This window comes from Chamaea fasciata, unplaced genomic scaffold, assembly GCF_029207755.1.
Source record: "Chamaea fasciata isolate MVZ Bird 193981 ecotype frontalis unplaced genomic scaffold, bChaFas1.0.hap1 SCAF_10, whole genome shotgun sequence".
Taxonomy (NCBI): Eukaryota; Metazoa; Chordata; class Aves; order Passeriformes; family Sylviidae; genus Chamaea; species Chamaea fasciata.
Window position 1 is genome coordinate 23,674,379 of NW_027094095.1, and position 25,080 is coordinate 23,699,458.

Genomic DNA, 25,080 nt, shown 5'->3' on the forward strand with positions numbered 1-25,080 from the left:
CCTGGGTTTGAAATGCTATTTGGTGCTCTTGGAATACAAGCAAAAGCAAGACTCACCCCTTTTTTAACAACTTGATTTGGCTAATAATAATGTGTTTTTTAAATTTAATGCTAGAAAATGGTGAAATTTGTTTAGGCAATTCCAATAAAATAAGCCACTGTGTGCCAAAGTTCTGCAGCTACAATAACATTTTCTTGGTATGGTGGAGAAGTAGCTTGAAAACCTGTATTCTCACTCTCATGCCATAGCAAAAGGGTTAATAGAAACCTTCAATATATATAGAAAGAGGGGTACACAACTGAAAGGGTTCAATTCAGTGACTGTATTTCAAAAGGATGTTGAAAAATTTAGTGGGAATGTAGGGAACTCACCAAAAACTTGAGGTGTCACAAACGTACAATGGAAACCTTAGGTATTGACAGGATGAAATTCTCTGGTACATCAGAGCACACTCATGGTGGTTCTTTCTGGACATAGAAGTGACAGAGGTGCTGCAGGTGTTTGAGACATCAGAGAAGTGGGCTGGATTAGGAATCTGTGGCTGGCTGTAAAAGCACAGTTAACATGAGGGTTATGTTGTGGTCAGTGTGTCCATGGGTGGCTTTTATCCCTGGAGTCACTGGAAGATGAACGAGTTTTGTGGAGCTTTCTTTCAGAGTAGACAAGAGTGGTCCAGTCTTACCAATGACACCAGTTTTTGGAAACTCCTGCAGAAGTTCTGAGAACCAGTAGACTTTGGAGGGTTCCTTATTCCTCCTCCACAACTGTCAGATGCATCACTTTGCTGGGCATCCTGCAGTGCAAGGAAGGCCACTGTCAGTGAGGAAGTTGGCTGCACAACGAGCAGGACAGATACCTTCACTTACTGATTCAAGAAATCTGCACCAGGCTGCACTGAAAATCCCAGGCAAAACTCCATTCACACTGGGAATTCCTTGGTTTTCAAACCATGTTTGTGATTTAGATAAGTTTTTGTGACTCCCACTTACCTTCCAACACTTCTTCAAAATTTATTTTGGAAGTGATACATGGAGAAATGAGATAAATTTAAACTCAGTGTATTTTTTATTTGCTGCATTCACCATTGTCATTTTTGCTTGTGTACACAAATCATCTAGGAAAACTTGGAACCTCAGAAAGCCTTGTGAGGACTTTAGAACCTGCAGAGTTCCAAACTCAAGGCAGCTCCTAGCTGCAAATCAAGAGGTCTCCAGGTTCTTCTATGTCTTCTCCACCTGATGTTCTGCAAAGTGAGTGGGTGCAGGTGGAAGCAGTGAAGTCATTGAGATCTGAGTAATGAATTCCAAAGTATGTAGTGACAACCTTCTCTATGAAGTGGCTGGACTCCAAAGTATAGAAATAATATCTGGATCTGTGGGTTAGTCTTACCTGGTTTTTTTAACCTGCGTTGCCTTTCTAGCATTTTTTTTTCCAAATATATATTTTAATGTGGTGACATGAGTTAAATACTAATGTTCATTTTGTCCCATAAAACAAGAAATATAATAACGGATAGTCAACTGTTTAAATAGCTTTTGAGAGCTAATTTTCATTTTTATTTTTAACATATCTTTTGTAATTCAACTTTTGGCTTCAATTATACGTGAATTTATAAAAAGTTTTTCTACTATTAAGGTTAACTTTAGTAATACAGCTCATTCTTCTTTCTTCCTTGTAAATGAAGTAAGTGTCCATGAGACAGTGCTTGTGATGGTTGTGATTGTTTCAATGCAGTCAAAAGCATTTAAGTATTCTAAAGTTCAGCTACTTGGCTTCTGTCTTTGAATTACCTGTTGGACTATGAAATGTTTATTGGCAGACAATCTCTGGGGCTTCCAGAAAATAGTAATGTGGTTTGTGCATCTCTGAAACCGTCTCTGGGAAAAAGTATCTAGTTTTTTTTTCAGTTTATTTTTCCATAGCACCTACCTCCCCTTAGTAGGGTTCATTCTTCTGTATTCAAATGATTAAACCTACCATAAAGAAGTCAGAACTGGAATTTATATAGTTCCTTAATGTTTTGAATGTTTGGGGTTTTTTTGTCACCAAGTTGTTTTTTTCCTCTGTCTTTTACTCACCAATAAATGACCTGCAGTCATACCTCGAAAAGTCCTTCATTGGCTCCACCATCCCTTTCACTGCATTCTGGTGGCATCTCTCTGTGGTCCTCTCTGGTCTGGCTCCTGCTCTCTGCCACTTTTGAGACTGTTGATGAATACTTTTCCAGAGAAGTTGGGAAGGAACTTTTTCTCACATTGTTGCTGTCTTTGGTGACAGCATCTATCTGAGCAGCATTTCTTGGAGCAGTCATGGAAAAGTGCATCTGTTCTCTGTTCAAGTCTCTTCACGTCATTACAAGCTCTAATTTCCTTTTCTTGTTTGCAGTTCTGTGCTGTTTTTCTCTTACGTTGCTGATCACACAGCAGTTCTTTGCTGATGCCCTCCCTGTTATCTGTGCATGCTCAGCTGTTTGCTGAAACTCTTCCCCTTTCACCCTCCCATTTCACTGGAAAACTTTTGAAGAGTGTTGGTGAAGCTGCTCATTGCTGGTGAATGATGAGGTTTGTAGGGGGGAGAGCTAAAGTTTACTGGTGAACTTGTTTATAAGCAGAGTGCTCCTGCTGCCCAGAGCTTGTCTTTTGTTTCCTGCTCTATCTCTTAGTCCAGTGCAAGAGATCACACCTTCTATAACCTTTATTGGCCTGAGAGATCACATGCACCAAGACTGAGTTGCTAAAGTGATCCTGTAGAGTACAAAAAATAGGACAGCAATACTACTTATGAAGGAAGTTGTTTTTATTAAAGATTTTGTTAGCAATTGCTGAGGTTAGGAGAGTGACAGGGTTGGGTAGGTGTATGGCTTGATCAGAAGTGACATCTGACAGCAAGAAAGGCTTATCTAGGGTTAACTCACCTGTCAGATGGAGGTGGCAGAAGGTGATGCCTCAGTTCTCTTCACTGACCTTTCCCTGGTATGTCTCAACGGGACAAAACTGGGAGTTGTGTCAACAGTTGACACTTAGGTTAACGAGACCTTTTGAAAGTTTGGGTTTGGTCTGTAGAAAGTCCCTACAGTCCTTGTTCCATTTTGATTTGAAGATCTAAACCCCTGGACACCCCATGGGAGGTAACTGTTAGTTTTGCAGAGCAGAGTGGGAAGCATTGCCTTGCTTGTTGTAACTGGAAACATTCTGCATCACTGCTGAGCCCAGAATTACCTTTGGATGTTTCTGAGGATTCCCCTCTATGGGGGAGAAATCTTTCATAATTGTAAAGCTGCACCATTTACCTTTCTCTGTGTCTCTCACTGCTTTGTTTTAGGAGTTTGATCCTGAAGAGTTCTACCATTTGTTGGAAGCTGCAGAAGGCCATGCCAAGGAAGGGCAAGGAATTAAATGCGACATTCCTCGTTACATTATCAGCCAGCTGGGACTCACCAGGGATCCCCTGGAGGGTGAGAACTCTTCTTATGTACTTTATAAACTGTTGAAAGGATAGTCAGATCTCCTGCTCACTACATAGCTGAAGGGTGCTTTTATTATTTTATTGAATTTTGAGGCCATTTTTCCTTATTTTCCTGTTTGCTGTCAAATTCTAGACTGTCCTTTACAGCCCCGTGTCTCAAAGGAATGTTGCTGGGGTAAGGATGGCACATCAGTAGTGACAGATCTTTACTTATGATGTTAATAATGTCTCCCTGTATTATAGCTGAAACAATGTTAGAAAATGGCTTTATGATTTAACTGTTTTCTCTGTGCTGTTGAAGAGTAAAAGCAGATTTACCTGTTATTTTTCTGATCTGACCTGGCCTGCTAGTGGCCTGGTTGGAAAGTATCCTGTCATCCCACTTCATTGTCCTCTCCGTGATAAGTGGTGGGTTTTGTGTTTTTTTATGAGATTACCAAGATTATGAATTTTTAGCTGTTTTACAGCTAAAGTTTTACATCTTATGTAGCAGCCAAAGAGAGCAGTGTAAGGATAGAAACAGCTTTTCTGCAAGGTGCCAGAATTGCATATGGTAAACTTAATATAGACATACATTGGCCCAGAAGATTGTAACTTTAGAATTAGTGAGTTAATATTTCTGCCTGGCACTTTGCTGGCTGAAATGACAAGTTTTCTGAGCATGCACAGCTTGTTCAGCAACAATAGAAAGTGTAACTGAGACTGGAGGTTACTGCAGAGTATTTCAGTGATTGAACCATACTTCTTGTTATCTCAGGAGAGCATAATTTTAACATAAATTAGTAGTCTGGCTAGGACTAGTTTAACTTCTCTGGTGTTTACTGGAGTGACAGTGACAGGTTGACTTCAAGTGAAGAGCTCTTCAGGAAAATTTCTACCAAAGATTGCTAAATGCAATTTAATAGCATTTGTTGAAATCTGACATTAAAGGGAAATTTCCTTTGATCCCTGTCATGGGAGAGAACCTTTCCAACGCTAATTCCCTTTACTAAAGTCAAATTTTCTTTAGAAATATGGGGAGATGTCAAGGTGCCTTATTTCCTTTCTGTAAGGAGGGCACCCAGAAATGTCAGTGATGTCTGTTCAGAGACTCACAACTAAGGCAGGATTTGGGCTTGCAAAGTTTACAGCATCTCCTGCAACAGCTGAGTAGCCAAAACTAAGTGATTTTCCCCCAGTTTGCTGCTGCTCAGCGTTTTGCAGAATCAACCACCTCAGGTGGAGGGCAGCTGTTTGAAATGTGATGCTTTTTCTTCTTGGAGCACAGAGGTGCCACCAGGCTACATACAAACATATATGTGTGGAATAGGTTTTAATATTAACTAGACAGCACCGTCCCCAAACATGCATTTATTGCTTTTACTTATTGTAAAAACTATCTAGAGTTAGAAATTAGAAACAATTAGAACAATTAATTATATTCATCTTTATATAAGATGTTAAAGGTTATCAATTGTGTAATTGGGGTGACTTCTTACAGAGGGAGAAAATGTCCTCCATCATCTACAAGCACATCTTAAAATCCTGTTTTTCCTGTATAAACAAAGAGAATAGTGTTTGATTGAGATCATTAGGAGTAATCTTTCCTCTTTCTTTTCAGAAATGGCCCAGTTGAATAGCTATGACAGCCCAGACACTCCCGAGACAGATGATTCAGTCGAGGTAAAGCAGTAATACACTCACTCTGTCTAGCACTTTTTTTTTCTCTCAAAAGAAGTAGTCTACAGTAAAAAATTAATTATAATGCAGAGTAATTGTAATTTAAAAAAAAAAAAAAAGTGCTGACATTTAAAAGCTCATATTAAAACTAGAGTACATGCTCATAAAAATGTGAAAATCTTTATACGGTGGAGGTAAAATGCTTAAAAGATGCAAATAGGCATTATTACTAAGTTTTGTGGATTTTTTTTTAATTTTTGGAGTTACAAATGAAAATCATCTGGAGAAATTCTTTATATTTACATTTGTAAAATGTGATGGGTATTGAAAAGAGTTGACTTTAGTAAAACCACTGGAAAAATTTAATTATGTAACTGGCTAGGTTTCAAAGATCCTTATTTTATTGTTTTTTTTCTAAAAATGTAATACTAAGGAAAGGCTTGAATCTTACAGTCCCCTGACTTTTTGTGCTAATAATCTGTGGAGGGAATCTGCAAACACCCTAAGGATACAGACAGTTGTCCTTAAGCTGAGGACTCCGGAAATTCAGAAATGGATTGACTTTGAGTTAATGGGTGTTTAAAGAAGAAAAGGACAAAAATACTCCATATAGAATTAAGTCATTCCTGCTCCTGATTTCCATTTTCTTGTTGTCTTTCCCCAGAGCCGTGGGGCCTCTGTCCAGTCAAAGAAAACTCCATCTGAAGAAGAGTTTGAAACTATAAAACTGATCAGTAATGGTGCTTATGGGTAAGACTTAAAGACTTTGAATTAGAAGAAAATGCTATTATGGTTCTACCCAGCAAAGGGCTATAGCAAGGTTTGGCAAATGTCTGGGTTTTGTTGGGTCCAAAGCGTAAAGTAATTCCACTTGGGTCTTACAGAGGTTCCACACTTGTATTGTCTGCATTCTTCTGGGAGATGCCATTTCTTTCATTTATTTGGATTACATATGTAACATATGTGGCTGTTTGTGAGCACTTGAAATGCTAAAAGAAGTGCCAGAATTACACTGGGGTAAATCTACTGTGAGAAGTAATACACAAAAAATGCTATTAGATTTTATTATCCATTGAAGAATCAAGTATGAATTCGGTTGGTTACAATTTTAACCGCACACACAAACCTACCCAGAATTTTAAAAGGCAGCTCCTGACTCTTTGCAGTCCATAAATCCTTACCAGTGAGGTCATTAGGCTGTTAGTGAAAAGCAGTGATGCTCAGTAAGTCATAACAGCAAAACCTGAGTATGTGCTTGAGTGTTTAGTGGAAGTGGGTGCTTAGTTAATAACAACTCACTTTTTAAAAATTATATGTGGAAAAAGTGTAAGCATCGGTTTTAGTGAGTAAAGACACAATGGAGAGTGTTGAAGAGTCATATTATGAGACAAAAAGATTTTAAATCTCTTCAGTCGTATTTCTGCAAAATCCCCATGTAACTTTGTAAAAAGAGGAGAGAGGAGTGGTAGTTTAGCTGTTAGTCACAAGTCTTTATCCTGGGTTTATTTTATAGTCAGTGGCTGGTGAGACACAATACCATGTTAAATGTAATGTACTCCAGAGAAAAGGGAACGAGTACTGATTCAATAAGGCGGGCAGACTGGATGAAAATTTTATTTGCAAACTGTATTATTAATGTGCAGGAATCTAATGATCTGCAAATGATAGAAGCGTAAGAGATACTTTACTGAAGGAAATCCCTGGTGACAATTCTGCATCAAATTAATTTTATGGAGCTTGGAAAGAACTCATGCTGATTCCACAGATTTTGGACAATTTTTTAAGCAAAGTGGTCGCTGTAGTGTTGAAAAATACATGCTGCTCTGCAATGGTGCTTATGGTAACTTGTGACATTTGTGTTGGAGATATCTCCTTGTTTGTCATATCAGCAAAAATGCTGCTTTATTCAAGGTAGAGGAGCTTTGGGAAGGAAGCATCATGGGATTCCTTCTTCTCTAGGGAAGCTTGCCACTGAAATGGGATTTTATAGAGTCATGGATAAGTCTGTCAAGATCCATTCAAAACAGTAACATCACTGTTTAAAAAACCCCCAACAAAACCACAAAGAACTCCAAACCTAAACCCACAACAAAGCAGTTTGAACTGAAAGTGGACCTTTTCCTCTTGGTGTGTGGTTTTGCAGAGCGGTGTATTTGGTGCGGCACAAGACCACCCGCCAGCGTTTTGCCATGAAGAAGATCAACAAACAGAACCTGATCCTGAGAAACCAGATCCAGCAGGCCTTTGTGGAGAGGGATATCCTGACGTTTGCCGAGAACCCCTTCGTGGTCAGCATGTTCTGCTCCTTCGAGACCAAGCGGCACCTGTGCATGGTTATGGAGTACGTGGAAGGTATGGCTGTCGTTATCCACATCTCCAAAGGGGCCTCGGTCGGGATGGGTGTGGGCTGTGGATCCCTGTGACTGATACAGCACATTTGCAGTGGAGCTGAGCCTCACTGCTGAGGTCAGAAGTCAGCATGAACTTTTCAGTCTTCGTTGGAAAGGAAACCCTCCCTCTCTCCTGTGGGATGGCGTGGCTGGATCCATAGCACGTTTGCTTGACATTCCACTTAGAAAAAGACTTAACAAACATAAATCTTTGTTCTTCAGCAGCCTTTCTAAAAATAAAGTGCCATTTTATGCTGGGGTTGGTTTTTTTCATTGTTTGGTTTGCTTATTCTCTGAAATATAATTTGATTTTACTTTATCAGTATATCTTATTATAAGCAATATCCACTGGTGGATAGGATTAATTTCTTATGCCTGGCTTGCTTGACTGAATGTTTGAGAAATAAGATTATAGTTATTGTATCAGTGCTCTTTCAGATAAATTAGTGGAATGAAATCAGATGTATTGACAATAGGAAATTATAATATTAATTCCTCTTTGCAAGTAGAAATGAAGGTCGACTGAAATGTGTGGCCAGTGTTCCCAAGGAAGCTTCAATCAGGAGTCCACAGACTTATTTTCTTCAAGGCTTCCTGCAGTTTGCAAATGGCATCTGTACAATTCCTGTCCAAGCCTGCCCAACATATATGGATCTCAATTTTCCTATTTGTCTAATATTTGTTTTAACTTCAAGAGTAGAGAGAGATCTTTAGAATTCCTCCTAACAGGGTTGTGAGAGACAGCCTTTACAAAACTTGTTCTAATCTTGTATTGCAGACCCACAGCTGTTCTTTCTTAGTGATATTTGCCATTTCAACGTGCCATATGTGAAAATGTTTTCTTTCTAGGAGGTGACTGTGCTACACTTCTCAAGAACATTGGTGCCCTACCTGTTGATATGGCGAGGATGTATTTTGCTGAGACTGTTCTGGCCCTGGAGTACCTACACAATTATGGGATCGTTCACCGTGACCTAAAACCTGATAAGTAAGTTTTTGGCCCCTCAGGGAAGAGAGCCAGTCCTTCAGGGGCTTTCTCTGTATGTAACAGGACATGGGAGCTGGAGACAGCATTGATCTTCAGCAGCATCTGACATGTAAGAGGTTTTATGGAATCTCTTGCTACTGATGTAGAAGCAGATAGGCACTGGGAGAGGGTGGGAAGAGTGTCTTCAGATATTATCCCAAAGCTGTTGCTACACTGATGATGTTTTGGCAGAAGGTAGTCTCACTCCTAGCTGCCTTGTCTGCTCTGTGATATTTGGCTGCATAAGAGGTTTTTTCCAGGTCTTTAATGGGGATGTAACACTGAGATCGTCCTTTGCATTATCTGGTGTTCTTTTTGTTTTAAATTGCTTTTGGGAAACAATTAAATTAATGTTGCATTATTTTACTTCTCTTTCTTTTAGTCTCCTGATAACTTCAATGGGTCATATTAAACTAACAGACTTTGGACTGTCCAAAATTGGGTTAATGAGTCTTACAACTAATCTTTATGAGGGCCACATTGAGAAGGATACCAGGGAATTCCTGGACAAGCAGGTAAGTTGAAAACATTTATCTGTTGATGTGGGATGCAAGATTATGTCTTGGGATAGAATCAGAGTTTGTAGCACTCCTTCTCTGCCTGATGCTGTGCTGTGCACTGTAAAATGGGAGGAAAAAATACAAGTCCGTTTTCATGTTTTTACATAAATTGATAGTGTTTGTCATTTCAGCTTCTTGTTTTGGAGTCATGCACTTCAGCTCTTAGTTTAGGATACTACAGGGGTGGCCCAGGCAGCAGTGCAGGTGTAAACAGAAGTTGGTTTAGGGATGTAACAGGGATTTTGCTGGAAGGTTGTTCCACGATCTCCCCCTTCTGGTGCTTAGAAAGTTCATGGCAAGTTTCCATACGTTTCTTGTAATTTTGTCTAACAGCTTAAACATTGATTTTTATCCCCATGATATTTACTAAGGGTAGTTTTTCTCCTTAGCCTTCATTTTGCTAGGCTTAACCAGCTAAGTTCTTGTAGCTAACAAGATAGATTTTCCTTTGATGAATGAATAGCTCTTCCATGTAACTCTTTCTGTTTGAGTTGATATTTTCTGAGTGTAGTTGAAAGAACTGTTCTGGATGCAGGCTCACCAGTGCCTTGTATAATGGGATTAAAAGGTGCTTCTCTCTTCTGAGAATACCTAGGATTGTGGCAAATTTTTCAGCTGAATTTTTAGTTGTGCCAAATGTTGATTCATAATGATCCTGTGGTGCTGTCTTCCTTTGCTTCTGCGTAAGGATGCTTTTTCTAGCACAACTCTCCTAGGTCATTAGATCATGTTCTTGCTCTTTACAGTGTTATATTTTTTACAGCTCTTTTGTTATTGTTGTTGCTGTTTCTAAGCCCCAGGCAACTTAGAGCTTCCAAAGTAATTTCCTTAGCCATTGTCCATGCCAGCTGTACCTCCCAAGATTAAGGCTGAAGTGTGTAATCATGCTGTGCTGCTAATTCTGCATCTGTGAAACTAAATTCTGTTAGCACAGAGATGTGAGAGGTTTGTCAAAACTCAGTTCCTGATAGCTGTAGCTGTGCCAGCAGACATCCATCAAGCTGTCAGACCTAAACACACACACAGAATATGCATTTTCCCCATATGCTTTCCTGTGCATTCACCAAAGAACTACTTAGCTGACATGTCCACACTGGGAACATTTAATTTCATGTGATGTTATTTCTATGCAGGTAATGTGTTCTTCAAATATAGACTCTTGCTCCATGGAAGTAGTTCACAGCATGAAGTGGTTAGTGGCAAAACATTAATAACTTCCTTGTAAAGCTCTGTGGGGGGAAAGAAAGAAAAAAAAAAGACAAAATAAGCTTTGACATGAATTTGGCAACTTGTAAATTTATTGCTTTCTTGCATGTTTCTCTTGAGGTCTGTGGGACTCCAGAGTACATTGCACCAGAGGTGATCCTGCGCCAGGGCTATGGGAAGCCCGTGGATTGGTGGGCCATGGGAGTTATCCTCTATGAGTTCCTGGTCGGCTGCGTCCCTTTCTTTGGGGACACACCTGAAGAGCTCTTTGGACAAGTGATCAGTGGTAAGTTTCTGCTCAGGCTCTTGAGGGGTTTCAAAATGTGCTTTGAAAATATGGAGGATCCACAGTTTAGTCAGGAAGGACTAGATATAAAATAATGGGATTTAATTTTAGTATTTCTAAATTTCTGTGTCAAAGCAACTTCTGTCTGATTTCAGCTATGGAAACTTGTTGTGTTGCTTAACATCTTCCTAAATAATTCTGTCGTGGTGTGGGAGTCATACAAATCCTTGTGGGATTGAGGAAAAATACTTGGGGATTTTTCTGTTTTGTCTTTTAACTTAAATGATGGAGGATATGAAAGGAGTAGCCACCAACTGGTCTAATTCAGGCTGATTTTGGTTATTGTCTTTGTAGGTTCAAGTGTGAGTCAATTAGTAATTTTGTATAAGTGAAATGAAAGGAAATTCTGAGCACAATACATTGAAGTTGTTGTACTCAGTACCTTCACATCTTGTGGCCTTTTAAACCTGTCTCATGCTTGGAGTTGGACAGACAATTGCTTTGTGTTCACTCGGTGATTATACCAGTGAAATCATTTCCTATTGGGAATGCTTTCTGAAGGAGTAAATTTTTAACACACTTGGCAAATGTCCTTTGTAAAAAGCAAATTTCAGCAAAGCACTAAATATGATGCATGAAATCGTTACCTGTGAATTGTTCTCTCTGTTCCAAGTATAACGACTGTGGAATGTGCAGGCAGGAGATACAGCCACAGTATTGTCACTGTCTTTGTTTATGGATTGTCATGGAAGTCCCATTTCATACTTTATTAATAGAGTCCTTAAAGCCTTTTTTTTTTTTGTCTCCACAAGCACTGCTTGGATTGACAGCAGCTTTAGCTGATGCTGAATTTTATGCATTTTGAAAAATGTCAATGCTTGAATTATATTAAGCTGCTGAATTCAAGGTATTTACGCTTCTGGGGCAGTTCTCAATGCTGCACTTTGAGGTATAGGAGTGTGAATGGTTATTCAAATTAGTTGGGAAGCTGGTAGAAAATGTCAAGTCTCTTTTTGTCCCCAGATGAAATTGCCTGGCCAGAAGGAGACGATGCACTGCCACCAGATGCCCAGGACCTAATTTCTAAGCTTCTCCGCCAAAATCCTCTGGAAAGAATGGGAACAGGTAAGAACCTTGCGCACAGGAAAACACTGTCCAGAAGCAGGGGATGAGGCTACCTAGCCAGTGAGGCACACCCACTCGTGTTGAGGAATGCTCAAATAGAGCTGGGGAGCAGTTTATACTGGATTCAGTGTGGTGGAGCTCTGGGAATTAGTGTCAAATGTCCATGACCCAGGCAGATATTACTGTCTGGGAAACAGGAAAGGGGCACTGTTAGCTTGGCAACATAACTTCTCTGATGTGTGCTATTCCATTATAGGCTTGAGGGTTGTGTCTCCATTTGAACAGTGTATAATCAGATTTCTTTGAAGTTTGCTTTGAGTAGGGGCTTAATCCCTGCCATGGATGTGAATTCCTGGGTGTAATACAATAAATGAAAACTTTCCCATTCCTAGAGGCCTGTAGTGTAGAATTCTCCAAACATACAGTAAAGTCTGATAATCTTTTTGGCAAAGACAGACATGTATGTCAGTCTTTCTGTATTATAATGTCAGATTTACTGAAACCAACACTTCTCATTTCCTCATAGCAAATAAACGTAAATAATCTCTAGCTACACTCTTGTTTTAAAGTAACTTGTGCAACACTGTGGCCTCACATGACAGCTCATCTTTCATTGATTTGATTAGTTTAATTTAATTCGGGATTTTCAATTCAAAACTACACTTTAAGGATTAAAAAAACCTTAAATATATAACAGTTCCAAAAGGTGCATGTATTCAGCAGACTTAGCACATGTGCACACAAGGGTGATGAATAGATCATGAATTAATAATGATATCAGATGGTTTTCACATGTTCTTCTCTACTTAAAATCCATGTACTTGAAAGATGTTGCTGTCATGGAAAAGATGTAGAGTTTCTAGCCTTATAAAATGAGTTGATGGACTGATTCTTTTTTATTTCTTGCATACCTGTAGTGCTGAGACTGCTGTTTCACTTGGCACGTTGAAGTGCCGCTGGCACTCAGCAAACCTTTTATCTCTTTTATTCTGCTCTTTTCTTTTCTAAAAAGACAGTAGCATCTGCTATGAATATTAATTTCATTTGAAAAAAATGCATAAACTGGTAGATGGTCTTTACTTTTTTCTTCCGGGTACTTAAGCTTCTGAGCTTAATAACAGTGGATCCTAATTCAGGAAGATAGGTGAGCCCTGTCTTGTTCTAGGCACATGAATGAGTTTATTCACAGCAGTGGAGTTGTGAGTTGTCACTCACATTCTAAGTGCCTCTCAGAGTTTGCTCTCTTTATTCAGTAATGAACAAGATGGTGTTTAGAGTTGGAAAATTTTAAATTGAGGTGTTAATCCTTAATCTTGCAACTCACTGTGGAATGCAACAGACGATGCTGTCTTCCAGCATGTGTTGTTGCTAAACAGGAAGAGGAGGTGGGAAGGAGGAAATCTCGTTCAGGTTTTATCCTGCATGACCACTTTGGTAAAAGGATAAGTTGTTTCTCAAAATTCCTGGAAAATGTGTGACTTAAAAGTACTCGAGTACATTCTCTTAGGCTTCTGATATTTTTAGGTTTGTTTTTCATGTTATGCAAATGCTGAAAGAAATACTCTGCAATAAAAGGTGCTTATTTCAGGTAGTGCCTTTGAAGTGAAGCAGCATCGGTTCTTTAAAGATTTGGACTGGAATGGATTACTCCGGCAGAAAGCTGAATTCATCCCACAGCTGGAATCTGAGGATGACACAAGCTATTTTGACAGTAAGGCTTCAAGATTTGGCCTAAACAGCATCATATTTCTTGTGCATATTTCATTTTTGAAATTGTTAGAGATAAGTCCTTTTAGAAATTGAATAAAACACTTGATGGAAATTGCTTTAAAAAGTTTCTGTTGAATGCCAAGCAAGGTTTCTTTGAAGGCAAATTAATTTTAAATGAAAAAACGTTGCTGCTGGAGTCAATTGGCCTTTCACTGGTGCCTGTGGTCCTGCCAGCCATGGGACTGCAGTGAGAGGTGCTGCCATTGTCATGCTGGGTTCATTAAACTTCTTCCAAAGCATTTGGTAAATCCAAATTCCTTGAGTGTTTGAGCAATGTGAACTTTCCCTAGTGACTGTTTTCAGCCAATAAATGTTTTTAAAAAAAAAACAAAACAAACCCTAGACCTTGAAGACAAGTATGTGGGGAAAGTTTTTAAGAGATTCTTAGTAATTTGAATTATTTTTAAAATTATTATTATTTTCAATGCTGCAAGTGTATCACTTAATTTTAGTATTACTAACTCTAATGAGATAGGAAGTGTCTGTCTGGTGTGTATAAATGTCTGGGAACTGCCATGGTATCAGTGCTATGTAAGATTCCTGGTATTTTAAGATAAGCACCAGACAGTGTCAGTTCTCTTGGGAGAGAAGGGAGGAGCGTCACAGGAGGGATGGAGAGATCTCAGTTCCCAGAGCCTCTGCTCCCTAACTTTTCTCATTTGACTTGGAGGAGCTGAGCAGGTGGAAAGGGCTTGGTCAGGGTGAGGTCTTTCCCCTCTCCAGCTGCAGAATGGGATGCTGGCTGTTTCAGGTCCCTGAGATATGGAAATTTCTGCTCTACATCAATGGAATCTCTCCCATCTTGGGGCCATGGGACTGGTTGAATCTGTGCGAAGCACATTTTTGCTCTGCTCCTGTGCTTTGCTGAGAGTGAAAGGAGGGAGAGAGCAGCTGCCTCCAGCCCCTTGGCTCTCACACTGCACAAGCAGTGATTCCATTTAGATAGTGCTCTTCCAGTTTGTTGAAGGGGCTTTTAGGCTGGGGCTTGTTTGGAGTGTTAGGATTGGGAGAGAGAGATGGATTGAGAAATCTCTATGTGGTTGCTGCAAAGAGCAGTTGGAGTCAAGCTGTGCAGAGGGGGCAGAGGTGGGGTTTAATCATGTGTTGAGGTACAACATACATGGAGAAACTGATGTGGTGGGGTGTTCTCACCACTAGCTGGGCCTACAGGATGTGGGAACTTGGGTCACTGAGTTGGGTCAGCCACTGGCAGAGGCTCGTGCAGCAGCCACGAGCAGATCCTGGTGGATAAAAGCAAAACCACTGGGGCTGTCAAGTCAGAATTATGGGAAACTCCCCACATACCCTGGCACACTCGGTATCAGGGTGATCTTGATGTGGTCCTTTATAAAGGCTGGAATTCTCAGGTCAGGAAATATCTCACATAGGCACTGATAGGAGTTGGCACTGCTGTTATAAACCCTAATGCAGAAAATGTTAGAATTTATAAAAGTAGCCTTCTGGCTGATGTGGTGCAGCAAATTTGGCTCAGTGTAGTTATCAGCTTTCTGTAGCCAAACTTATTAGTGCCCACCCCACAAAATCCAGTGTGTCTGGCTTAGAAATCCAGTGCTGCAAATCTCAAAGCACGAAATCTCTTTGGAAGACATTTCTGCATTAAAAATAGCTTTGCATATTGGCTGCTTGCCTATTTTCTTTCACAAAATCTAATCCTTTTCCTAGTTGCAGGAGGGAAAAGAGATTTTCTTTTGGGGTAAATATTTTTATTTTTTTAAGTAGGCATGTATGTATGCAGGACAGACTTTGTACAATCAAAAAGCTGTTTATTGGAAAGTCAGGAAATTGTTTCTGTGTTTCCTTCCACGTGATTGTTTGCTGTAGGGAAGAAATATCCCTACCATGAGGGGTCTGCAGGATTAGACACCTTTTGAGTATCAGCTGCTTCCAGTATGGAATACAGCTGACAGGATAAGATAAATTCAGTGCCGAGGAGATATTCTTCACTGGCAATTGCACGGGATGAGCAAAACTGGCTGGGTATGTTTCAGTATTAAGGGGAAATACCCTGCATGGTGTATAAACATTCGAAGTTCTTTAAGCAGACCAGTAATGCTTGAGGTGTGAGTTCCAACATCCCACACTGATGCAAGTGCCATGTCCTGTTCCCAGCCCGTTCAGAGCGATACCAGCACCTGGATTCAGAAGAAGAGGAGGACACTAATGATGATGATCACGTGGAAATTCGGCAGTTTTCCTCCTGCTCACCCAGGTTCAGCAAGGTAGGGACATGCTAGTTTGTTGAAAGAAAACAATCTAGAGAGGAACATGGTTTCTTTGTTTCATATGGGCAGATTTTAATCATGTGGATTATCTGTGGGGTCTCATGGTGTGTGGTAATCACTGAGGAGAGAAATGAATGCATGAGTTGTTTATTCTGTGGTAGTTTGTGGCCTGTTAGAAGGTGAGAATGACATTTTATGTTTCTTAATGTTTCACCAATATGCAGGGCATTGTGTAGGTCTCTTCTGCATCTGATGCAGTTTGATGTTTTTACTAATGAGCTGGATGCTGGCAGAGGGAATATCCAAAACTTACTTGCTTTGAGCAGTGTCATTCTGAAAGGACCTTCCACAGGTGACAAGATAGTTTTGGGATGAAAATGGATTCTGACATTTGGAATAAGGGTCTAAAATAAAAGGGGTAAGAATATCAGTGAAGTTTACATCAGCCATTGTCTCAAATACAGCCTGAGGAGCAAAAGGCAAGGTGACAATTTCAAAGAGAAAGGTCTCTGCACATAGTCCTTCATGAGTTGTATGTGCCAAATTATTGGAGCAGTAATTTTCCATACTGGGCTTACCAGTAAGAAGGCCATCGTTGGGGTATTCTGGTCTGTACTGGGTAATGTTCTTGAAAATGAGCATGAACCAGTAAAAGGGAGTCCAGAGGAAAGCAGCAAGAATGACCTGAGTTCTACAAAACATAAAACCTCTGGTATTTTCAAATGCGTATCTAGAAGGAAAGGACTACATTGTTCTTTCTGATGAAGTATAATATGTTTTGAGGGGGGCAGAAGGGAGAAGAAGTGCTGTTCTGTGGCAGCCACTTTATGAATTGTATTTCCTTCTTAGTGAGATGGGAGTAGGAATTCTACTTCGGAGCTCTGAAAGGTGCTTTGGTTTTTTACATCACTTCCTCCGGTTTTCCACTGCTGAAGTCAGTTTTAAGGACCAGTTTGTTCTTTGTCCTCAGCCAGGCTACAGTGGTTTAAATAACAGTTACTCTTAATTTTATGGAGTTGCTCCTGATTTGCATCACTAAAAGTATGTTTAAAATTGGACCTGAGGATTTCTTGGTGTTTTGAAAAAGTTCTCATGAGTACGTAAGAGTTTCTTTTCTCTGCCTTTTCTCACCATGAGGATTACTCATTTGTTAGACTGAAGCTTTTCTTTAGGGTTCAATGTTTTTGCCACAAAGAGAGAAAGTTCACTTTTAATGAATTTATTTTAAGACCTGGAAAATTATACAGCATTTGTAATGTGGGAGGCATAAAAGGCTCATTATATTTTGAAATTCTTGTCTGACAATTCAGCCATATGATTTATTAATAGTTATCTTGTTGATGCTCTGAATTTTTAATAACATTATTTTCATTAATCTCTTCTTATGTAAATTAGGTCCACAGTCAAGTGTAGTTTTAAAAGGATGGATTTTTTTGCTTAATCATTTAATTATTTAAAGACGGCTGTAAAACCAAGAAAGGCACTTTCATTAAGCTGTCAGCATTATAGTAGATTCCTTGAGGAGGGCAGGACTTTTTTGTTCTGAAATAGGCTTGGGGCAATGCTGATAGACTGATGATAATGAAATGGGGTCATGAGCATGATGCCTATCGCTGAAGTGAATTTGTGTAGTAAGATTTTGAGATCCAGATGCCAGCCCTCAAGAGTTGTGCAACTGTCTTTAGCAATAGCTCCTCTTAGATTTGAGCATCATTAAAACCAAAAATCAAAGTCATTTCAAGAAGTTTGTCAGTATTTCTGTTGTGTTTTCAAAGGAGAGGCATTGTTGTAGAAAAGCATTTTAGTGTTTCTGAAGCTGGGCCTTTTTCCTTTCCTCCCTGGCACACCTTGAGCATGTCACACCTGCACTGTGTTATTTGGTCAAAGAACATTACCAAGTTCACGCTTTCAGGGGGAAATTCCAAGAGGAGATTTTCCCCCTTGCTCCGAGAAGGCCCCATGGGTTGGTTTTCCCTGCACAGAAGGATCTTTTGCTGCATGCAGGTGTACAGCAGCATGGAACGACTTTCCATCCACGAGGAGAGGAAGACTCCACCACCAACCAAGCGGAGCCTGAGTGAGGAGAAGGACGATCGGCTCGACAGCCTGGGGGGCTTGAAGAGCCGGGACCGCAGCTGGGTTATTGGCTCTCCTGAAATGTGAGTCCTGTGCCACTGAGTCTTCTGTTTTCCCACAGCAGCTAAGAAAGACCAGACAAAACTTTCTATGACCAGTGTTAGATGAGGAGAGCTTGGTGTGTTCTGTTTCCACAGGAGACGCCCAGATTGAATAGCTAGAAGTGAATGTGTAGAAGCTGTACGGTCCTTAAATGTATCTAGTTAAGTACTAACATCTAAATTTGCAGCAAATACTTTTAATGAATTTAAAGATATTCTAACCTTAAGGGCAGATTTCTTATGTTACGTCAGAGATGTACCCACATCAGTTTTTTTCTTAAATTAATGCAAATTCTGGTGTTGCCAGACTTTGACCTTTTGTTACAAAGTAGAGGAATTGTTAGGAAAGTTCAAAGTTTCGAAAGTTCAAAGTTTCAAAAGTTCAGAATATGCCCAAAAAATCTTGTGTTCTAATAAAAAAGTCAGTAAAATATATGACTACCCAGAATTTGGATACCTGCCATGTTTCTGGCATTACTGAAAATTTACCTTGTAAAAGGGGTGTCTCTCATTTTGTGCAACCCCTGTAAAACTTTTACACTAATGTTTGGCATTAGAAAGAGCATAAAACGTGGCTCTTACCTAGTCTGCCTGACTCCCTTAAAAATGTTTTACAGATTGCACTCATAACTGAGGCATGCTTCATTTTGCACTAGGCCTTCCTGGCTGCCAACTTAGAGCAACTTTGAAAGAAAAATTCAACTAATTCCAAAAGGAGCATGGACGATGATTTGCATTCTGCAGTCGTGATTTTTTTTAATAGTATTTAATAACATGTTCATTGTGCTGTACTTTTTGTCGGGTTTATCCCTTCCTTTCCTATAAGCTTAACAATTGGACTTGATGATCTTGGAGGTCTCTTCCAATCTAGCGATTCTGTGTTGAGGTTAGGGTTGGGTTGGACTTGATGATCTTGGAGGTCTCTTCCAACCTTGTGATTCTGTGAATTGGAAATCTAAACTCAGGTGATGCCCCAAGCCTTTGTTGTTTTAACTCCCAGTATTGTGGCTTGACCACCCAACTTCACCTTAAATTGGCTCTAGGCACATGCGGGTTGGGTCTGTGCCCTATTTTCACCCTTCCACGTTCATCCCTCCCTGACTCACCTGGGGCCTTGTCTGGGTTCTGCCCTCAGCCTGCGCAAGCGCCTGTCCATGTCCGAGTCCTCGCACACGGAGAGCGACTCCAGCCCGCCACTGACGGTGCGGCGCCGCTGCTCGGGGCTCCTGGACATGCCGCGCTTCGCCATCTCGGCCGAGGACGAGGGGGCTGCCCTCAAACGGCCCCAGCCCGAGGGGATGCTCCTGTCCACGGTGCAGGCGCGGGAGGGGCTGCCCGTGCCCATTCCAGAGCAGCCTGTGGAGCACGAGCTGCAGCTGGAAGGGGATGCTGGAGCCACCACTCCCTCCACGGCCACCGGCAGCGCCTCAGCGCTCACAGGTACGTGCGTGGTGTGGGGGTGTCCTGGTCCCCCAAGTTACCTTGCAGAGGTTAACTCTGTAAAACTGGCTTTGGGTGTCAGGGGGTGTCACTGCCTCACGCTAAGTAGATATTTTAGTGGAATTTTGTGGATGTGCTTGCCTTTGAAATAATGCCAGTGGTTTCATCTCCTCAAAAATTGTATCTTAGATTTCAGTCCCGTCACTTCAAATTGATTTAGATCTTCACATGCTTGAGATTCACGTGATCTATGCCTACTTACAACCACTGGGTGCCTACCTGAGACAGCATTAATTTAAGCATTAATCAGAACAGATCGCTGCTGAGTTGGAGCTGGAGAACGTGGGTGTCAGCCATACCAACCGATCCCTGCTTCCTGTGGTTTTGCTCATCCCAAGAGTTTGGAGAAACTTGAATTATCGTGGGGAAAATGGGGCTTTTGTCAGGGACATGGTATTTATTTTAACAGCCAAATATGCCAAAATTCATCCAGTTGTAGTCTTAGAAAAGTGCAGCCTAAATTTAGTAGAGTGGCTCTTAGAAGTCAGTATTTGATTTCTCAGCAACTTTGACTGTCCTGGGGTTTTTCTCCAGCTCTGGGCTGAGCTGAACCTTCCTATGCTGGTGCCCTGGGCTGCTGCAGTGCAGGACTGAGCTCTGAGTGCTGGAGTATTCCCAGCTCCTGCCCCTTTCAGGGCATTGGAGAGACAAGGGGGTGAAGCTGCCTGTTCCTGAGAACAGAGGAGGCCAGAGCTGGGAACTGCTGGGAAGTAGTAAGGAGGGGAACATAAAGGAAGTTTGGAACAATGGAAGAAAGAGAGGAAGTTGAAATGAAGGTTGGCTAAAGAAAATTTGAGAAAGAAGGTATAATTAGGGGAAGGACTAGATTGTAGGGTTGAATAACAAGGACTAACTGGGTAAGGAAATAAGGAACAAGTTGCTGGGAGAAACTGGGAGCAAGCAGGCAAAGCAATTGTGATGCATTGAGAATGGAGAGGAAAGGGATACTGAGGAAGCAGTCAGAATGGCAACAAGAATGGACAAGGTGGAGGGCACCGGGAAGATGTGATGGGGGAGTGATAACAGAAGGTGGAAATGCCTGAGAGGAATTTTGCCTCCAGAGTAAAGCCAAAGATTCCTACATCTTATTATTCCTCTTCTGCAATTCAGTCTATGAAATTCCTTCAAAATTGTCCCTTTCCCCTTTATTGCCCATGCTCCCTGAAGAGACCTGGTGCTGCCATCATGTACAGAAAAGGTGCAAGAGTGAAGGAAGGAAGCTGCCTCATACTTGGCTTGGCATAGGTGCCATAAGTGAAACCTTGAGTTCTCAGTTTCATGCTAAACATGCTATTAAAAATGGCCTTCCATTGCTAATTCGAGTATCTGCAATGTGAGGTTGGCAAAAATGAAGTTCTCCTGGGCAGCCTGTTCCCCTGAGCTCAATACATTAGAGCAGTCTTTGATCTAGTGCATGGAATCCAGGGATACCAGTGCTTCAGTGTCCCCAAATCAGAGGCTTGAAAGGAGTTTAATTCCTGTCACTGTCTCAGAGTGCCCCTCTAATTTATATGGCACCTTTTCCCATGCAGCCTCTGAGTCTGGGTTCCTCATTGTCTGGGAGCCTGATTTGAAACTCTGTGGCTCTTAAATGTTGAACAGGCATCTGGTCCTGAGGTCTATGGGAATGGTGCTTTGAATTTTTATTTTCATGATGCTTCCTGCTTCACTTAGTATGCGGAGCAGTGCTGCCCACTTAAATAACGATGATCAATGTTTTGTTCTGTCCTCATTGTTCAAAATGTGGCCCTTAGGCTTTATTTATTGCATGCTGCTTAAAATTTGCTTTTGAAGACAGAATGATTAATTTCCCTTGTGGAGTTGCTGTGATGCTCACCAGTTTCATTTCTAAGCACCTTGTAAATTCTAATTACTGTATTTTCACAGTGCCCCTTTAAGGTATCACATGGGGGACCGAGGCACTGGCCTTGAGTACAGGACCCCCAAACCCCAGCATCTGCTGTTGTTACATGCCTGGTCTGATCTTCAAGATTACTTTGAATTTTATATATAATTATAGCAGATTAAGTAATTCAAGACTAAATTGCAATGGTGCACAGAAGGGGCCAAATTAAGGTTGTCTTTGCAATCCATATTTTTACTTTCCCTGACTTGAGTACCTTAGTATTCTCTTAAAGTGGATTTTTTATGTGCAACTCGAGTAGAACCTGACTCTTCTATTACAGACGGTTTTAACTTAAAGATTGACAGTTCCTGCTGGTTGTAAAAATGCAGCACTTTCTATAAACCTGTTTTTGTCTGTGAACGATCCCATTGAAATGGTGTGCAGAAGTGCACCACAGCTTTAGGATTCATGGAACTGCCACTGAGCAATGTGATTTCATTAGTGAGCTTTTCCACAGAACAGAAGCTGCTAATTTTCTGTGTTCAGAATAACACCATTTCTGTAAATAAAAATTCAAGCCCTAGGGTTTCTTCTTAGGAAAATTTACTCTTGGACTTCATGTAAACATGACTTTGATTTAATGTATTTTGCCTGTAGGGGAATAGACTGTTAGGAATTCCCTGTGGTTCTAATCTGTTTTAATTTAAACTGTAGCTGGGAGCACTGCAGATTTCTCTGATCCACGAGCTCGCAGTAATAGCAATGAAGGCCCAGACTTTACCACTCCAAAAGCCATCAGCGATTTGGCAGTGCGGCGGGCACGACACAGGTTGCTCTCTGGGGAATCAGGGGAGAAACGTACCTCGAGACCTGTCAATAAAGTGATTAAATCAGCATCTGCTACTGCCTTGTCTCTCCTGATTCCCTCAGGTAAGAAATGCCTTGAGTGAGGCATTGTCAGAATCTGCAAGCACTAAACAAAAGGTCTGCAGGCAGATCCTCCCCCTTCGCTCCCCTGGAATAATGCCTTGGCTGGCAGGAGGGGAGTGAGCTAACTTTTACAATCGGTTTAATATTTCCTGCTCGCAGGCTGATGAACACTGCTGTGCCACAGACAGGAGCGTTGTGCGTGTGGTCTGACTGCAGCTTCTGCAAATGGCAGCTGGGCCCTGTTCTTCCCCTGGTTTTGTTTAAATTGACTCCTAGCTGGTCTCTAGACAATGGTGCAGCAAGGAGGTACAGAGACACAGAATGATTTTAACCCTCAAGGTGCTGGTTTTGGGGTCACGCACTAACTACAGCGCTGTTTGGGAATGAAATGTGTCTGGTGCATTTATGCACAGGAAAGTTTCAGAAACTCCAAATAACTTGGTTGAGATTGAGTGCTCAAGAACCTAAGTCAATGCTGAACTGCTCTCTTTCTTGGCCCAGCTCTGTCTACAAGCTAAACCAGACCTTACAGTTCCCAGTGCCAGGTGATAACTCCTAGAGAGCAGCTCAGCCATACTGAGCAGTAACAGACTAGTTCAGCAGAAGGAGTTTCTCCCCACAGGGGTTTTGTCCCTTTCCAGAGGATAAGACCATGCTGTATTTCCAGGGCTGTGCCTGCTCCTGCCTAGATGGGAGCAGGGAATGCCGCTGGGCCATGAGCAATGCCCACCTGTTCCTCCCAGCAGTGAGCTGGAGGCAGGAATGCACCTGCTCTTGGCAGCCTCGTGGTGATGCGCATCACAATTCTTGTGCTTTGGGCATTGGTTGCTTTTTTTGAACTATGAACTCCCTCATGAAAACCTCTAAAATGTGTATTTAATCACCCAGCAAAGGTTTCTCCAGAGCTGCTCTCATCTGCCAGGTAAATATGTGCTGGGCGATTCAGCAGGTGTTTCTTAATGGAATAGAGATTACCTTCTACAGCTGCGTTTAGTATTCTGTTCTTTGGATTTATTTTACTGATGTTGACCAGCTTCACTTTAAAATGAGAGTTCTGTATTTGCTTTGTACTTTAAAAAGTGGAGGTTGCACCAGCAAGCAGTCAGGTAGTTTATCTGACAGCCCAGCCCATGGCTGTTCATTTGGGAAACTCACTCAAAAGTACACTTGTGGTGCTGCTTTTCAGTAGCAAAGTCCCTGCAGTAGCTAATATTTTAGGGTTAAATAATTTTGCCTCTGAAAATAAAACACTACCAAAACTGCCTAGACATAGTTGTTGGCTGATCACCTACTCATTCCTTTTGTGTTAATACTAACTTATTTGGATTTATCTCAGCACCAGTGTGTAACTTGCACCAAGATCTAGAGGCATCTGATCTTTTGGAGGAGGATAATACATGATAACCTGGAAATGGGGTGTTGCGGGATTGTGCCTAGAGCAAATGCTCGTGATGGGTTGTAAATCCTGGGAAGTAGAAAACACTGTGCTCCAGCCGTAATTCTGTATGAGCAGTGCACTAAATGTACACTTCCAAATGTGCCTTTTTGGAAATCGCTATTTGTATTACAAAGCATGAATTAGTTGGAGCTGCAGACCGACCCAGCTCTGGTGAAGGCCACCAGCTTCAAGACCATCGGAAAATACAGTTTTGTAGCTGTTTTTTAACACGAATTTTCTCTCTTTCGGAGGCCTGTTTTCCTAATTTTTGCCCACCTTTGTGTCATCACTGTAGATCACCACACGTGCTCTCCATTGGCCAGTCCAATGTCACCTCATTCTCTCTCCTCCAACCCATCTTCGAGGGACTCCTCACCCAGCCGCGACTTTTCTCCTGCTATCGCAAACCTGAAACCACCAATCATCATCCATCGGGCTGGAAAGAAATACGGTTTCACTCTGCGCGCCATTCGCGTCTATATGGGTGACAGTGATATCTACACTGTGCATCACATGGTCTGGGTAGGTCTCTGCTGCTCTGGAAACAGGACCCTCGGGGCCACAAATGTGTCTAGGGCTGTGGGGATCAGCTTTAGAAATTGTGTTTTGCCACTTTGTTTTCTCTCTCCTTAATCACGCCCGAAGTTACCTTTTTAGGGTGGGGGGAAGCCTTTATAAATAAATAAATAACAGCACTTTGGGTTTTCTTGTAGTTTTCAAGCCCATCACAGAACCACAGCAACCTTTCTTTCCTTCTTTTTTCCCTGGTTACATGTGTCCACCTTCCTTCACCTGCAGCACATCCTTTAATGCATGTTTCTCTGTACATACCCTCTTTCTCTTTATTGGGGTTGTTGCATGAGGGCCCATTATAGCTAATTTATTCAGACTTGTGTTAGTGATTATAACCTGCTTCTGATCAGTTCAGTCTGTTGGGGTTTTCCAAGCAGTCGCTTGGAATTGATTACAAGCCTTAAAGCATCACTGCTGCTATGCTGACTGCCATGGGATTTAGCTCTTGGCTTAGTTGTTGTGAGCTGTGCTAAAAGGTCTGGTTTCCATGACTGTATCACTTCCTTCCCACTACTGCTGGTACTTGATCTCTGTGTTCCTTTTGTGTTAGTGTAGATGACTTCTAGGAATGATCCATTCCCTGAAGCAGTGTTGTTAGGATTGTGTAGATAGGGAGGATGCAGTCAGGGTAAAGGTGATTCGTTCTTTTCCTTGCACTTCTGTGTTCTGTAGATAATATGGACTTCACACTCTCTGGTCCTTATTTAACACTCATTCTGAGAGAAATAATCTGAAACTGAATTTTTGCCTTGCCCCTCTCTTGCTTTTCTTGAGCAATGCTGAGTTTACCAACATACTCATTTGGAATCTTTCCTGGCTAGAGGGAGAGATGTGCATTCCCCTGCACATCTCTCTCCTCATGGTGAAGGAGGCTTACATTCCTGA

At 41.3% G+C, this 25,080-nt stretch overlaps 1 protein-coding gene across 4 annotated transcripts in view; it reads left to right on the forward strand.

Annotated features, from left to right (window-relative positions):
• Positions 1-25,080, forward strand: part of MAST2 (microtubule associated serine/threonine kinase 2) — a 186,292-nt gene that overhangs the window by 152,448 nt on the left and 8,764 nt on the right. For all 4 annotated transcript variants that reach the window (XM_066192741.1, XM_066192742.1, XM_066192743.1 and 1 more), the window contains 14 exons: positions 3,322-3,454; positions 5,066-5,127; positions 5,789-5,874; positions 7,268-7,476; positions 8,364-8,502; positions 8,924-9,056; positions 10,428-10,593; positions 11,617-11,718; positions 13,307-13,429; positions 15,619-15,728; positions 17,736-17,890; positions 19,044-19,348; positions 21,969-22,184; positions 23,918-24,144. In XM_066192741.1, the coding sequence (XP_066048838.1) occupies positions 3,322-3,454; positions 5,066-5,127; positions 5,789-5,874; positions 7,268-7,476; positions 8,364-8,502; positions 8,924-9,056; positions 10,428-10,593; positions 11,617-11,718; positions 13,307-13,429; positions 15,619-15,728; positions 17,736-17,890; positions 19,044-19,348; positions 21,969-22,184; positions 23,918-24,144 (2,166 nt within the window). The remainder of the gene's footprint in view (positions 1-3,321; positions 3,455-5,065; positions 5,128-5,788; positions 5,875-7,267; positions 7,477-8,363; positions 8,503-8,923; positions 9,057-10,427; positions 10,594-11,616; positions 11,719-13,306; positions 13,430-15,618; positions 15,729-17,735; positions 17,891-19,043; positions 19,349-21,968; positions 22,185-23,917; positions 24,145-25,080) is intronic.